The sequence below is a fragment of the Schistocerca serialis genome, chromosome 8, assembly GCF_023864345.2.
Source record: "Schistocerca serialis cubense isolate TAMUIC-IGC-003099 chromosome 8, iqSchSeri2.2, whole genome shotgun sequence".
Classification (NCBI taxonomy): domain Eukaryota; kingdom Metazoa; phylum Arthropoda; class Insecta; order Orthoptera; family Acrididae; genus Schistocerca; species Schistocerca serialis.
Window position 1 is genome coordinate 631,818,504 of NC_064645.1, and position 13,708 is coordinate 631,832,211.

At 37.7% G+C, this 13,708-nt stretch overlaps 1 protein-coding gene across 3 annotated transcripts in view; it reads right to left on the minus strand.

The window, feature by feature from the left end:
- The window catches only part of LOC126416269 (ATPase family protein 2 homolog), a 78,042-nt gene extending 64,650 nt beyond the window's left edge, over positions 1-13,392 (minus strand). Inside the window, exons 1-3 of one of the 3 annotated variants that reach the window (XM_050083908.1) lie at positions 13,217-13,392; positions 4,798-4,999; positions 1,407-1,592 (exon numbers count right to left, since the gene is read on the minus strand). In XM_050083908.1, coding sequence (XP_049939865.1) covers positions 1,407-1,592; positions 4,798-4,990 — 379 coding nt within the window. In that variant the 5' untranslated portion in view covers positions 4,991-4,999; positions 13,217-13,392. Of the gene's footprint in view, positions 1-1,406; positions 1,593-4,797; positions 5,036-13,216 lie in introns of all 3 variants that reach the window. The other 2 variants (XM_050083907.1, XM_050083906.1) reach the window with 2 other exon arrangements.
- Positions 13,393-13,708: the final 316 nt, after the last annotated feature.

Consider the following 13,708-nt stretch of genomic DNA (forward strand, 5'->3'; position numbering starts at 1 on the left):
TTAAGATCCCATCAATAAGAAAATCATTAGTGATACATGTAAAGCATTACACCATTTAGAGAAGACATGCCTAAATTCCTGGGAATAACATATTGCATTGTGATAACTTCCAGAGATAGAACCATTTAGATGATGAGATACAAAGAGAGGTAGGAAAGGTAGAAGAACTTACAATGTTCAAATATCTATAGGTTGGAAATATGCCATTATGGATTGTGCAGGGTGAACACCAATAAAACCGACAAACTGCAGGGATGGATTCCTGACTGTAACTGGAGGATAAAAGGTCCTGTGAACATGTGTCCAGAAATTGACGGAGTGTATGCAATGACAAAAAATCATCCTGGAACACAGTAAAGAGCTGCACTGCACCCACGTCGTAACAGATGTTCAAAGTGGCCTTCTTTGGATTGCAGGTGACAGGAATAGTAGCGGTTGTCATGCAGCATACACATAATCATACTTTGGCTTACACCATGTTGGTGAGTCACTTGCCGAGAGCTTGTAGTAGGGTTCACCTCAATATCCTGTAGATCCTGGTTCTCCAAATATGGTGTACACACAGTCTGCCTCCCTGCACATCCATCTATCTGAAAGGACCCAAGATCACACAAACATTCAAAAAGAGCTTGAAATGTTGTATGATGGGGTTTGTGTCTGTGAGGGTACTTGTTTTGGTATAGCCATGCTGCCTCTCATCCGTTTCCATCTGCTTGGCCATACACAGACACCATCTTGCCTCGTTCCCGTCATGAATGCAGGACCGTTCTGCTGCTTACTGTACGCTGTGTCAATCACACAGCCCGCAACACACAAGGTTAGTTCGAATGGCTCTAAGCTCTATGGGACTGAACATCTGAGGTCATCCGTCCCCTAAACTTAGAACTACTTAAACCTAACTAAGCTAAGGACATCACACACATCCATGTCTGAGGCAGGATTCGAACCTGCGACAGTAGCAGCCTTGTGGTTCCAGAGTGAAGCACCTAGAACCACTCAACCACAGTGGCAACACACAAGGAACCCACAACATCTGGCCTTGTGGTTCCAGAGTGAAGCACCTAGAACCACTCAACCACAGTGGCAACACACAAGGAACCCACAACATCTGGTCAGAGGAAATGTTATTCCTCAGCACCATCTACTGTAGCAATGATGTGTTTCCAGACACAAGGTCATCGGACTCTTTTCCTCCATTATCAGTCAGAAATGTATCGCTGCAGTTAGTCAGTTTTATTAATGTTCACCCTGTATTTGAAACAAATAATAGAATGTTATACATTTTACAGTGTAGTAGCCATTGTACACATAAAATAAGATTGTTGCTGGAAATATTATTCCATCCTGTTAAATGAACAAACAAAGTAGTTTTAAATTATATGAAGAAAATAAAATTTTCTATATACCTTCTTTTATCATTAAAACTGATGTTACAGACTTTTCTGAAGTAGGCCAGGCAATTTTCACAGCAGAATTCCCTTTTGAACTGATAATTACTGGATCACCAATCACCATACCACAAATCTGAAGAGCAGACTGTGACAGAAGTACTAATTTCTCACGTTCTTGAGAGGGCAAATTTTTCAACGATTCTGTAACAAAATGCATCCAACATAGCTGATTTTCACACAACATTCCTGTAGTATGAATGATATTTACAGGCTTGTTACAAAAAGGTACGGCCAAACTTTCAGGAAACATTCCTCACACACAAATAAAGAAAAGATGTTATGTGGACATGTGTCCGGAAACGCTTTATTTCCATGTTAGAGCTCATTTTAGTTTCGTCCACCTACGCTCAATGGAGCACGTTATCATGATTTCATACGGGATACTCTACCTGTGCTGCTAGAACATGTGCCTTTACAAGTACAACACAACATGTGGTTCATGCACGATGGAGCTCCTGCACATTTCAGTCGAAGTGTTCGTACGCTTCTCAACAACAGATTCGGTGACCGATGTATTGGTAGAGGCGGACCAATTCCATGGTCTCCACGCTCTCCTGACCTCAACCCTCTTGACTTTCATTTACAGGGGCATTTGAAAGCTATTGTCTACGCAACCCCGGTACCAAATGTAGACACTCTTCGTGCTCGTATTGTGGACGGCTGTGATACAATACGCCATTCTCCAGGGCTGCATCAGCGCATCAGGGATTCCATGCGACGGAGGGTGGATGCACATATCCTCGCTAACGGAGGACATTTTGAACATTTCCTGTAACAAAGTGTTTGAAGACACGCTGGTACGTTCTGTTGCTGTGTGTTTCCTTTCCATGATTAATGTGATTTGAAGAGAAGTAATAAAATGAGCTCTAACATGGAAAGTAAGCGTTTCCAGACACATGTCCACATAACATATTTTCTTTCTTTGTGTGTGAGGAATGTTTCCTGAAAGTTTGGCCGTACCTTTTTGTAACACCCTGTATATTTTTAAAGACACATCACACTTATCACTTCATGTATTTAAAAAAAAAAATCATATACACTCAGAGCATCTTCATCATCATCTTCTTCTTCGAGTATCAAGGATGACCTTGTGCAATGTTTGATACCATCACTCAACAAGAGGAATTCAAAGATATAACAGAAAGTTTAAATCACAATTTTCATGATGAGGGTACACATTTCTGCCTTTATTGTTCATAGATATTTGTTCTATCAGCAATGTGTGAACTGCAAAATCAATAGTACATTCCTCTGTCCTTTTCTCTATATTCCTGTTGTATCATGCTAAATATAAAATGACATCTCTAGCAAATATTACATTTCTATCTAGATTTATTAAGAACTTAAACAACCACTTCCCCACCCATTGCAGACACTGAGTAGCTAATAGGTATGCAAAGCAATATGATGAACATAGTTAACTCTCTAGAAGATTCAAGAAACTTTTCTGGTTTTATGTGCATAAATACACATCACACTTAAGAGGGGAGGGCTCATATCATTTAATGGATACATAACGAGGATCTATCTCAAACTGACAGTCATGAGACATAAATGGTTGTTAAAGTATAGCAGTAGATCATGGAGTTGGCCAGACTCTGGTCATGCTCAGATGCTGGTCTACTCTGTTTTGACATATGAAATTCCACAACTATAATTACTGAGAGCTCCATCCTACAATAAGCAATAATATCTGTGGCAAGGTGTGGAGGTAAGCTGTTGGACATTGACTATGCCTCCAAGATATGTGCTATGAAGAATAAGACTCTGATGTCACCAAGTAATATTTGATTACTGTAGTAACTTCCAATGAGCGTGTTAGTCTCCAACAGCAGCAATGGATCACATTGCAAGGTGCCCCTTCATCTCATTATAAACTCTTACTGAATAAATGTCATACATTGTATATACATATCAAGCTAATATTTCTCAAGTGATCAGAGAATTCTAAGCTACCTGTCCCTTTACCCTCTCACTTCTACCCCTTTTACCAATGACTGCAAGGAATCCTTCCCTCCCGTCATCACCAGGCTCCAACAGTATAGGATGTTAAATGCTAATGGTTGTAGTAGCATATCTGCTACTGACAAAGCTGGACAATGGCATCAGGTAATTATGGGCAATATTCAGCACATACATCAACTTTTATGAATAAATATAAAAATAAAAGTAAAGATGTTAATGTATTTTTAATGAAGCACATTTACAGGCCAGATTGGATACTGCAGAAATATATATATATATATATATATATATATATATATATATACACATATACACACACACACACACACACACACACACACACACACTTCTACCTCGACTGACATCTCTGCCCAAACTCTTTGTCTTTAAATATGTCTGCTTGTGTCTGTATGTGTGGATGGATATGTGCGTGTGTGCGAGTGTATACCCGTCCTTTTTTCCCCCTAAGGTAAGTCTTTCCGCTCCCGGGATTGGAATGACTCCTTACCCTCTCCCTTAAAACCCACTTCCTTTCGTCTTCCCCTCTCCTTCCCTCTTTCCTGATGAGGCAACAGTTTGTTGCGAAAGCTTGAATTTTGTGTGTATGTTTGTGTTTGTTTGTGTGTCTATCGACCTGCCAGCGCTTTTGTTCGGTAAGTCACCTCATCTTTGTTTTTTTTATATATATATATATATATAAAAATCTAAAAGAAAGATGATGAAACTTACCAAACAAAAGCGCTGGCAGGTCGATAGACACACAAACAAACACAAACATACACACAAAATTCTAGCTTTCGCAACCTATGGTTGCCTCGTTTTTAGATATATTTTTCCCACGTGGGGGTTTCCCTCTATTATATATATATATATATATATATATATATATATATATATATATATATATATATATATATATATATTTCAATTACAATAAAAAGCAATAGCCCATCCACATAAATTTCCCATATTTCCCATCACAATATTTCCCCAAATTTCAACTTTTCAAACATTTCAAATTACACATAATTTGCTTTTATTACAAAATGGCAACTATGCCACATTCATTGAGAGCAGTGATGCCTGCAATATTTATTACTGGGACATTTTCAAACATTAGCTTCCTTTTAACAATGTGATAAAGCATTCATTTACTTATTATTGGTTCAGGTAGCATTTTCCCAAATATCATGCCAGTCTCAACACATGAATGCAAATATCACACTTGAAGAACTCTTGAGTGTTGATCCCATGGAAACCTCAAATTTACTATTGATTTCTCTAAGCTATAAAGCAGAAGGTATATGATCTCCACACATTCTGCCACCAACTGTCATTAAAGCAAGTGACAGTGAATATTTTCATTCTCATTGCAACTTACCAACTGATGGCAACTGTTCCAGTGTGCTATACAAAACACCATCCATAATGTAAGCATGATTCCATGCTTCTGGTGCCTGAGGGCACGATCCATTTAGATGTGTAGCATGATCCTTTTGAGATATAACTGCCTGGCAAACTTCACATTTCTCCCACAGAGATGTAGACTTTCTAGTGGCAGATTTGCGTGACATACTCGATACCTAAAGTAGCCTTTTAAATTAGGCCCAAGGAAGTCTCTACAGAAATTAATTGAATCAGTTAAGCACAGCTCAATTTTATAAAGAATTTACAGTGCACTTATATTATTAATTACAATCACTTTACATGCTAATTGCAAGAAAAGACAGAATAAACACAGTATATGTTACAAAAAGTTATTAACAGAAAACTTTTTATTGTTTTGTGTTTTCAGATTATCTGAAAACCCAATAAGGCAACTGAAATAGGTCTTACACAGAAATTTAATTTTTGTTCTGACTGAGCAACAAAGACATTTATAGTAAATGATGAACTTTGCTTCTACTTCCTCAGTCATAGGTTCATATTGCAACTCTACATCCATCTTTTTGTCCATCACTTCATCTGAGTACTATTCTCATATCTCCTCTATATACAGCCATTATCTTATTATTTTTACATAGTGTACAGTCTATGTGATCACTCTTCTTTTTAAAATCATAAATTGGACTATTGCTTAGCTGTTAGTTCTATTTGGTATAGGCCTCACATATTTCAGTAATAATCATGGATGAATTGTACAAGTGTTTTGCAAGCAATCTACTTTGTGGATGGAATCTTCCTGGTATCCAATCACTGAACTGGTTTGCATGCGGCTCTATGTATGACTGATCCTAGGTATTCTAACGAATGAAATAAAAACTGGTTTTTATTAATAAAGAAATAGTGTCAAGACAGTGTTCATTCATTCATTACAACAGGTGACATCACTGTTTCTGAGAAATGGTGTCAATTATGAACTAGGCTATATGTTTGTTTCATTTCCTACGCCTAAAAATTGCAGAACTGATCAAATGCATCTGTGCCTCACTGATGTTATAGTCATGGGGGACTATGTTTTCTTAATTTTGTTGAGTGCAGAATTTTACATTTCTGAACATTTAAAGGAAGTGGCCAATCTGTGTACATACTCACTAGACATATCTGCATCATTTGTTAAAATTCTGAGCTTGTTATTAATATTGCCCATAATGTCACTAAAACACAACATGAAAATCAAGTGTCCCAACAAAAGCTCCCTGTGGCACATCTAAAGTTACTTCTAAATCTCGATCCAAGATAACATGTTGTATCCTCCCTAACAAATCCTCAGTCCAGTCATAAACTTTGCTTGACAGCCCATACACGTATACTTTTGATAATAAACACTGGTGTGGAACTTAGGCAAATACTGCATCTACTTGACTGCCATGACCCATGGTTCACTGCATGTCACGTGAGAACAGCATGAGTTGGTTTTTGTGGGAAAGATGTGTTTAGAATCCATGCTGGAGGTTATTCTGTTCGAGTCACCTCATTTTGTTTTAGCTTGACTATGTTCAAAGATTCTAAAACAGATGGTTATCAACAATACTGGATGCTAGTTTTGTGGATCAGTCCTGCAACCCATCTATTACATGAGTGTTATCTGTGCTTTCTTCCAATTACTGGGAACAGTTTTTCTGTTTGTGGGATCCACAGTATACTGCATTATGGTCAAAAGGGGAGTGGTAGCTACCTCAACCATCTGCACAAAAATGCACTTCAGTTCCCACAGAATGTGCAACCACCCCAGTTTCATCAAGCAACACCATCTCCAACCAGCTATTAGCTCTACAACCTGACACTAGACTGTCATTAAATAAGTACATCCACATGGACAAAAAAATGCTGATATAACTCCAAGAAAAAGACAGGAAATTTTAATTTCACAATCTCTTTTCACTTTAAACTTAACTTTGCTCCAGTCCTTAGAAAAAAGAATTTTGTGTGTCATAGGATGTCAAAAGACAACTGTCTACTTTAGACGAGTGTTCATCCTCATCCTTCTCCTGCTCTACTTTCCCTCGTTTCAAGCTACTCCATGGAACCGTGGCATTTTTTTTTTTTTTTTTTTTTTTTCCCCCCACCAAATCAGCAAGTAGTCATAGCAGTCATAATGCGAACTTGATTCACTACTTTGGATAAGAATGGAGGTAGCTGCTATCTTGCACATGCATGCTGTCACAGTAATAAAGGGTGACATTTAACAGAAAAATGTTTTTCCAAAGCTACCTTGGTGTTGAGCTACATCTCACTGAAACTCTCATCCATGTAAAACCAACCGATAAACAATCATACATCCACATCAATGGCTCTGACCACTTCCACACAATTATAACAGCCACTTTCCTGAAGCTTTGGCATTCATGGCCAACATATCTGGCACAAAATCAAATTTCTTAACACTCATACAACAGTCTCTCCCAGGCTTTCCTCTCCCATAAATATACCACAGATCATGTCCAAAAACAATTCTATCTTTTAGCATTCTCCTCTTACATTCCAACAAAAACAGCTCCAATTTCCCAAACACTCGGAAGCACTCCCTAGTCTTCCAGTGCTACTCAGATCCCAAATGCCTCAATGTGTTACACTGCCAAGCCTATGTCTTTCTCAAACCAATCCCTGAAATGAGATAATCTCTCCCTTCCCATCTTCTACCTAACCCGTGTAACACCTTTGTCCAATCATATAACATTCACAAGCAATTACCTTGTCTCACAATTTATACCCCTGTAAGTGTTCCCACTGTAAAATCTACCCCAAGCACTCACCCACTGCTACTTACTCCAGCCCTATCACTGATGAATTCCACAAAAACCAGGGTAGAGCATCATGTCAAACCACATATGTTATTCACCAAGTAACATGTATTCACTGTATGGCTTGATATGTAGGACTGATCACTATTAAACTGGCTGAGCATATGAATGAACATGTAACTGTCCCCCTTAGCGACAACCAGTACAAAAAAGTAAAACCTACAGATTGACTCGAGGGAACAGTGTGCTTGTTACACCCAAAGGGTCATTTGGATACTACCACCCAGTACTAGCTTCCCTGAACTTTGATGATGTAAAATTGCTCTTCAACACATCCTCCCAATCCTCCACCAACCACGACTCAAACTGCCCCACCAAGTTTCCCCAACTGGTAGATTATTTTTTCATTGGTAGTTTTTCTTTATTTACCTTATAACCTTTTTATCTGCATCCATATCTCTCTCTCTCTCTCTCTCTCTGTTTTGAGTATGCCCTGCACCCCGCTTTTTTGGTGACAAAGTTATGGGGAAGAACCACAATTCTGATGGATAGTTAGTCTAATAAGTGAGAGGCAAGTGAGTTTTGCAAATGAAAGCAAAGGCGAGCTATCAAACATCTTTCCATTCACTGGAAAATGTTACAATCATACAGTGACTTGTCTTTGGCAAAACAATGCACACTACCTACTTTTAAAAAAATTCATGTTCACACAAAAATTCTATTTCATATTTGCAAATTCACAACATAAAACAAGATTTTATTCAGTTTTCTTATATTTTTACCACATTCATGGTTGTGAGAATGACAAGTCTCAAGCATGTACTAACTGTTCAAAAGTCTCTTAGAGGGTAGCGATACACATAAGTCCACCTCCATCAATGAGTGGTCAGCATGGCTGAAAGCCATGTGAGGGGCTCGTGTTCGATTTCTGGTTGGGTCAGACACTTCCTCCACTCGAGGACTGGGCGTTGTGTTGTCAATGCCATCAACACCCACGTCGCCAAAATGGCATCAAATAGAAAGCCTTGCATTAGGTGGCCGAACTCCCCAACAGAGGACTCCTGGCCAAAATATGCCATATACACATTTTTATAGTAAGTACTTGTTGCAATGTTCATACTAACAAATGTGCACTATAAAAACAACACCGGTACAATTAATCTGTGAACAGTGAGCAGATGACATTCATGTCAAAGTTAGTGCAAAACTCCAGAAATGGGCTTTAGGGGCCACTAACACAATCCAGTATTGCTGTCATATGCAAGGTCCTAGTGGGCAAGGAATCCTGCCGCATTCCACAAACATGTTATGAAGAATCAAGCACCAGTGTTGTGTGGATTATTGTAATTTGGTCTTGAACATTGTAATGTTAGTGTTGTTAGGGCTGAAGGAAAGGGAGAGGACAAAATGTGACAAGCCTAACCCTCCTATACAATGGGCAATCACTGTCTAGTCACCTCATACCCTAGTTCCTTAAAACACTGTGCAGAGGTTTGGAATTTAATTCAGGACATTGGCACAAGTGATGATCATGAATTTACTGCAAACAGATCTTTTGGCAACTGACAGGTCATCATCAATGGCTGACGAAGACAACAGATTGCTAATTGAAAAAATAATATATATCCAACATCACGTAGGAAGTTACAGTGTGGAGATTATAATTTGGAACAGTCATGATGTTACCACAAGAAGCTACAAAATAATTAGTTAGGAAATACTGAACCTGCTGATTTCGTGCTTCAGCACAGCCCTACACTCTTGAGGATCAACCCGTAGCCCAATGTGAAAACCAAACAAATAAGGGTCATTCCATGCCAAACTGAGCCTGAGGCTTATTTTTTGAAAAAATGCCAAATTTAACAATGTTATAGTTTTTCGAATCTACAAAAGTTGAATTTTACTGTCCTGAAAAAATTATAAAAATTACATAATTAGCTGAGGAAATATAGTTAAACAAAGTTGGCGATTCTACAGATGAGGATGGAAAACAAAAGGTTCGCTTTTTGTGTTGGCAGCTGTTTAAATTTGGGTTGCAGCAATTGTTGATGTTTTAATAGTTTAATTTCAAGAGCAGAATCTTATCTTCCTGACAAACTTCAGTTTTTAAAGAAAGGTAAGTTATTAAGTATGCAGCTAATTCACAAAAGTTACTATGTATTTAGTGGCCCACCCGTGACAAAAAACATGAAAAAGTTTACCTTCTAACTCAGCAATTATAGTAATTCTATATATTTTAGGTTAGAAGTAAGAAAAACAAATAAAAACATCCAATGAACCATAAGGCACCTTCTAAGTTGTAAATGATCATCTATAAATGTTAAAAGAAATTGTGTCCCACCCGTGACAGATTTTTGGATGTTAGTCAAATCTAAACCATTTAACACTTCTTGTTATTGTTAAGCTAAATTGGTTGATATAACAAGTGCTTTGATGGTTTACACTAAATAAAAACTTACTGTTTATTCAGAAAATGGGGAAAACAACATCAGCAGAGCGTATGGGAAAACTTCGAGAAAAACTGAAGAAAGATACCAGCAAGTACAATGTCCATAAAGAAAAAGAAAGAGAGCAGGATAAAAGAAGAAGGGAAAATATGAAGATGAAGGTATCCTCCAGTGAAAAATCTTTATTGGAATATTGAAAGAGGGAAGCTGAAAGAAAAAGGAAGTACAGACTTAAACTAAAATCCGTATTAATTGAAGATCAGTCTGAGACCTGTATTTCCCAGTTAGGATCATATAAATGTCCTCAGTCCCTTGGCAAAGCTGTTTCTCGGGTAAAGAAGTTGCTTCCTTCAAGCCCCTCAAAAAAATCAGCAGTAATAAAAAAGGTTGTAAGTGAAAGCTTACCTAAAAAGGTAGTAAAGCAGATTTTCCCAGTAGTGAAGAAGACATCTCGAAAACTTACAGGTGATAATCTGCTCAAAATACAAAATTTTTTCACAAATGATGAAATCAGCAGGCAGACATCTGGAATAAAGGATGTAAAGTCTATTGTAGACCATGAAACTGGGAAAAGAGTTAGCTTGCAGAAACGTCACATGAGTATGACAGTTAAGGAAGCATTTTTTCTTTTTAAGCAAGACAATCCAGATATTGATATCAAGATTTCAAAATTCTACGAGTTGCGGCCTAAAAATGTTGTTCTAACGTCTCAAATGCCTCACAATGTATGTGTGTGTGCAGATATCATGCTAACTTCAACTTCATCATTGAAGCCATTCACAAAGAAATAGCTAGTTTCCCTGCTACTCACACTCACCTTATGAATCTTGTTTGCTGTGATGTAGAAAGTGAAATATGCATGACAAGTCAATGCAAGAAATGCATCATCAATTTACACACATTAATAGATGGAAAGTTTGATTTGTGAAACATAATATCTTGGAGAAAATGGACCGAACATGAGTGTCACCCTAAACAGACTACTACCAGTGGAACACTGTGAAGCTCTCTCTGAACTTCAGTCTCAACTAAAAACATTCAAGGAGCACTTCTTTGTCAAAAGGATGCAATCTGGAGCTTTCAAGACTGTGAAACCATCAGTTAGTGATGATGAAGTGATATTGCAAATAGATTTTGCAGAAAACTATGTAGCACTAGCACAAGATGAGATACAAAGTGCCCACTGGAGTCATACACAGATTACAGCGGTCACTATTAGTGTTTGGATGAAAAAAGGGCTACAGTCATTTGCAATTGTGAGCGATGAACTGTGCCACGACAAGTACTCAGTTTATGCATGTTTGAAGAGTATAATAAGTAAGCTGAAACAAGAGCTTCCCAATTTGACCTCGATACGAATTTTCTCTGATGGTTGCGCAGGTCAATTTAAGAACAAATTCACCATTTCTAACCTCTGCTACATGATGCAAGACTTTGGAGTGTCTGGAGAATGGTTTTTCTTTGCAACATCACATGGGAAAGGTGCAGTGGATGGCATTGGAGCTGTAACAAAAAGGGCTGTTTGGAATAAAGTTAAGCAAAGAAATGTCATCATCAGCAATGCACAGGAGTTTTTAGACTGTGCCAAATCATCTGTTTCTGGAATAAACTTTCTTCTTCTGACAAAAGATCATATTGATGAAAACAGAGACCTTCTGGATGGCCGCTGGAAAGCTGTTAAAAAAATAAAAGATATTCGCAGCAAGCATTACTTCAACGGTTACAATACCTGTAACCTAGTATGTGGTAGAACTTTCCTAAAATCAGATTTAGAGAAAGTGGAGGTTTTCCCACTTTCACCCAACATATATTCACTAATCTACACAGATTCTGAGATGAGTGATGAGGAATCATATCCTGATGTCCTGTTGACATCCAATTCCCAAGAAGTTACAGGTTCAGAACCAGCTGTGGAACAAATCATGCCAGGAACATTTATTTTAGTTGAGTTCCAAACTGAAAGAAAGACATCCACTACATACAGATATGCTGCAATTGCACAGAGAAGTGTAGAAGACAATGGGGAAATACAGATTATGTGTATGCGATCTGTTGGGGACTCAGCAAAGGTATTTAAAGCTGACGAGGAGGATGTATCCTACATAGAGTTTAAACAAGTTCTTGCTATTCTCCCGAATCCAAATGTCAAACATGTTAGGGACACCTTATATTATGAGTTTCCTGGCAATTTAGACATTTTCGAAAGTGGGTGAGAGGCCAAGTGTATTTTTTCAAAGTGGTACATTCTTCAAGTGAAACAATTAAGTACTCAGAACTGTAAACTAATACCATACCAAAATTTATATTACTTATAAGCAACAAAAATGTTCTACAAAGTTATTAAAACTTAAAGTGTCCTCTAAGTATATGTTACCTACTGATTCATAGCTAACTGACATAATAAAATCAGTTTAAATAAAAAAAAAAGATTGTACTTCACATGAGTCCCACCCGTGACAATTCCTTGTCCCACCCGTGACAGTCTTTGATTGCAATTATTGTAAGTATTACTAATCTAATATTTATTGATATTATGACATGTAGAGAATTGTTTTATTAATGTGAATTCAATATTTTCAAAAGAATGCATAAATCACAGAATTCTTCTAAAATGTTGGTGGTTATTCAATGCTACGTCTATTTGCTGTCCCACCCGTGACAAAGTTTTAAAGATGAATAACAGCTCAATATGTAAACTTCTGACATTCAGATTTAAAGTGAAGGTAAAACAATTATTCGTAAGGCAACCAGTCAATTTTTACTTTATTTCTATTTATACTTCGTGTTATATCAGCATCTGACTGTTGAAAAACGTAGTGCAACTGTCCCACCCGTGACAATGGAATCCCCCATAATTTAAAAAAGGGAAATAGAAAATTATGTCAATCTATATCTGTATTATGATAACTAATGAAAATGGTTGTGAAGGAGTCTTTATTTCATGGTACTATAATAGCCTACAAAAAAAACTGAGGTATTAGCAGACATAAAAAACTAATTTTTAAGAAAGGGCGTGAGTAAAAATAGGTTGCTTGATGAATATTCTTCACGAATTTGGAACATAGTAAATAATCTATGGGCACCTGAAGCAAAGAAAACGGAACACATGACGCAGTAGGCAACTCACGGATTCGTTCCAGTTACGGTAACACAACGCAAAGGCACTTACAGTTTATTCACAGTTTGTTTGGATGGGATTTATAAAAGTTCTAACATCACTCATCATTGAACTGAAAGACTTATGGCTTAAAACTCCAAAACTAATCAGACGCACTTGGCATCCCCCTCGCACGTGTTTTTGTTTACAATTTACATCTTTCGAGGATTTCACGTAAACACAATGGACCAAAGTTTGTACACACGTGCAGACCAAGGATTTTAGAAAAATAGCGCAGACGCGGATCTTCACGCAATAGAGGTGATGCCACTCCACTGGCGCCCCCGAAATTGGATGTGGAAACACCCAGATTTTGGTAGAGTCGCTCGACTTTTTGCCAAACGCTAAAATTTTAAATAGTTTTAGCTTTGTGTCATCACTGCCCTTCTGGCAAATTCGTACTGGTCGTCATGCCACGTGAAAATATTCCACAATGCGTTTCAAATGGTGGCATTCACATAGGCTGCCGTCACGTCACTTAACTTCAAGGTTTCTCTGGTACAA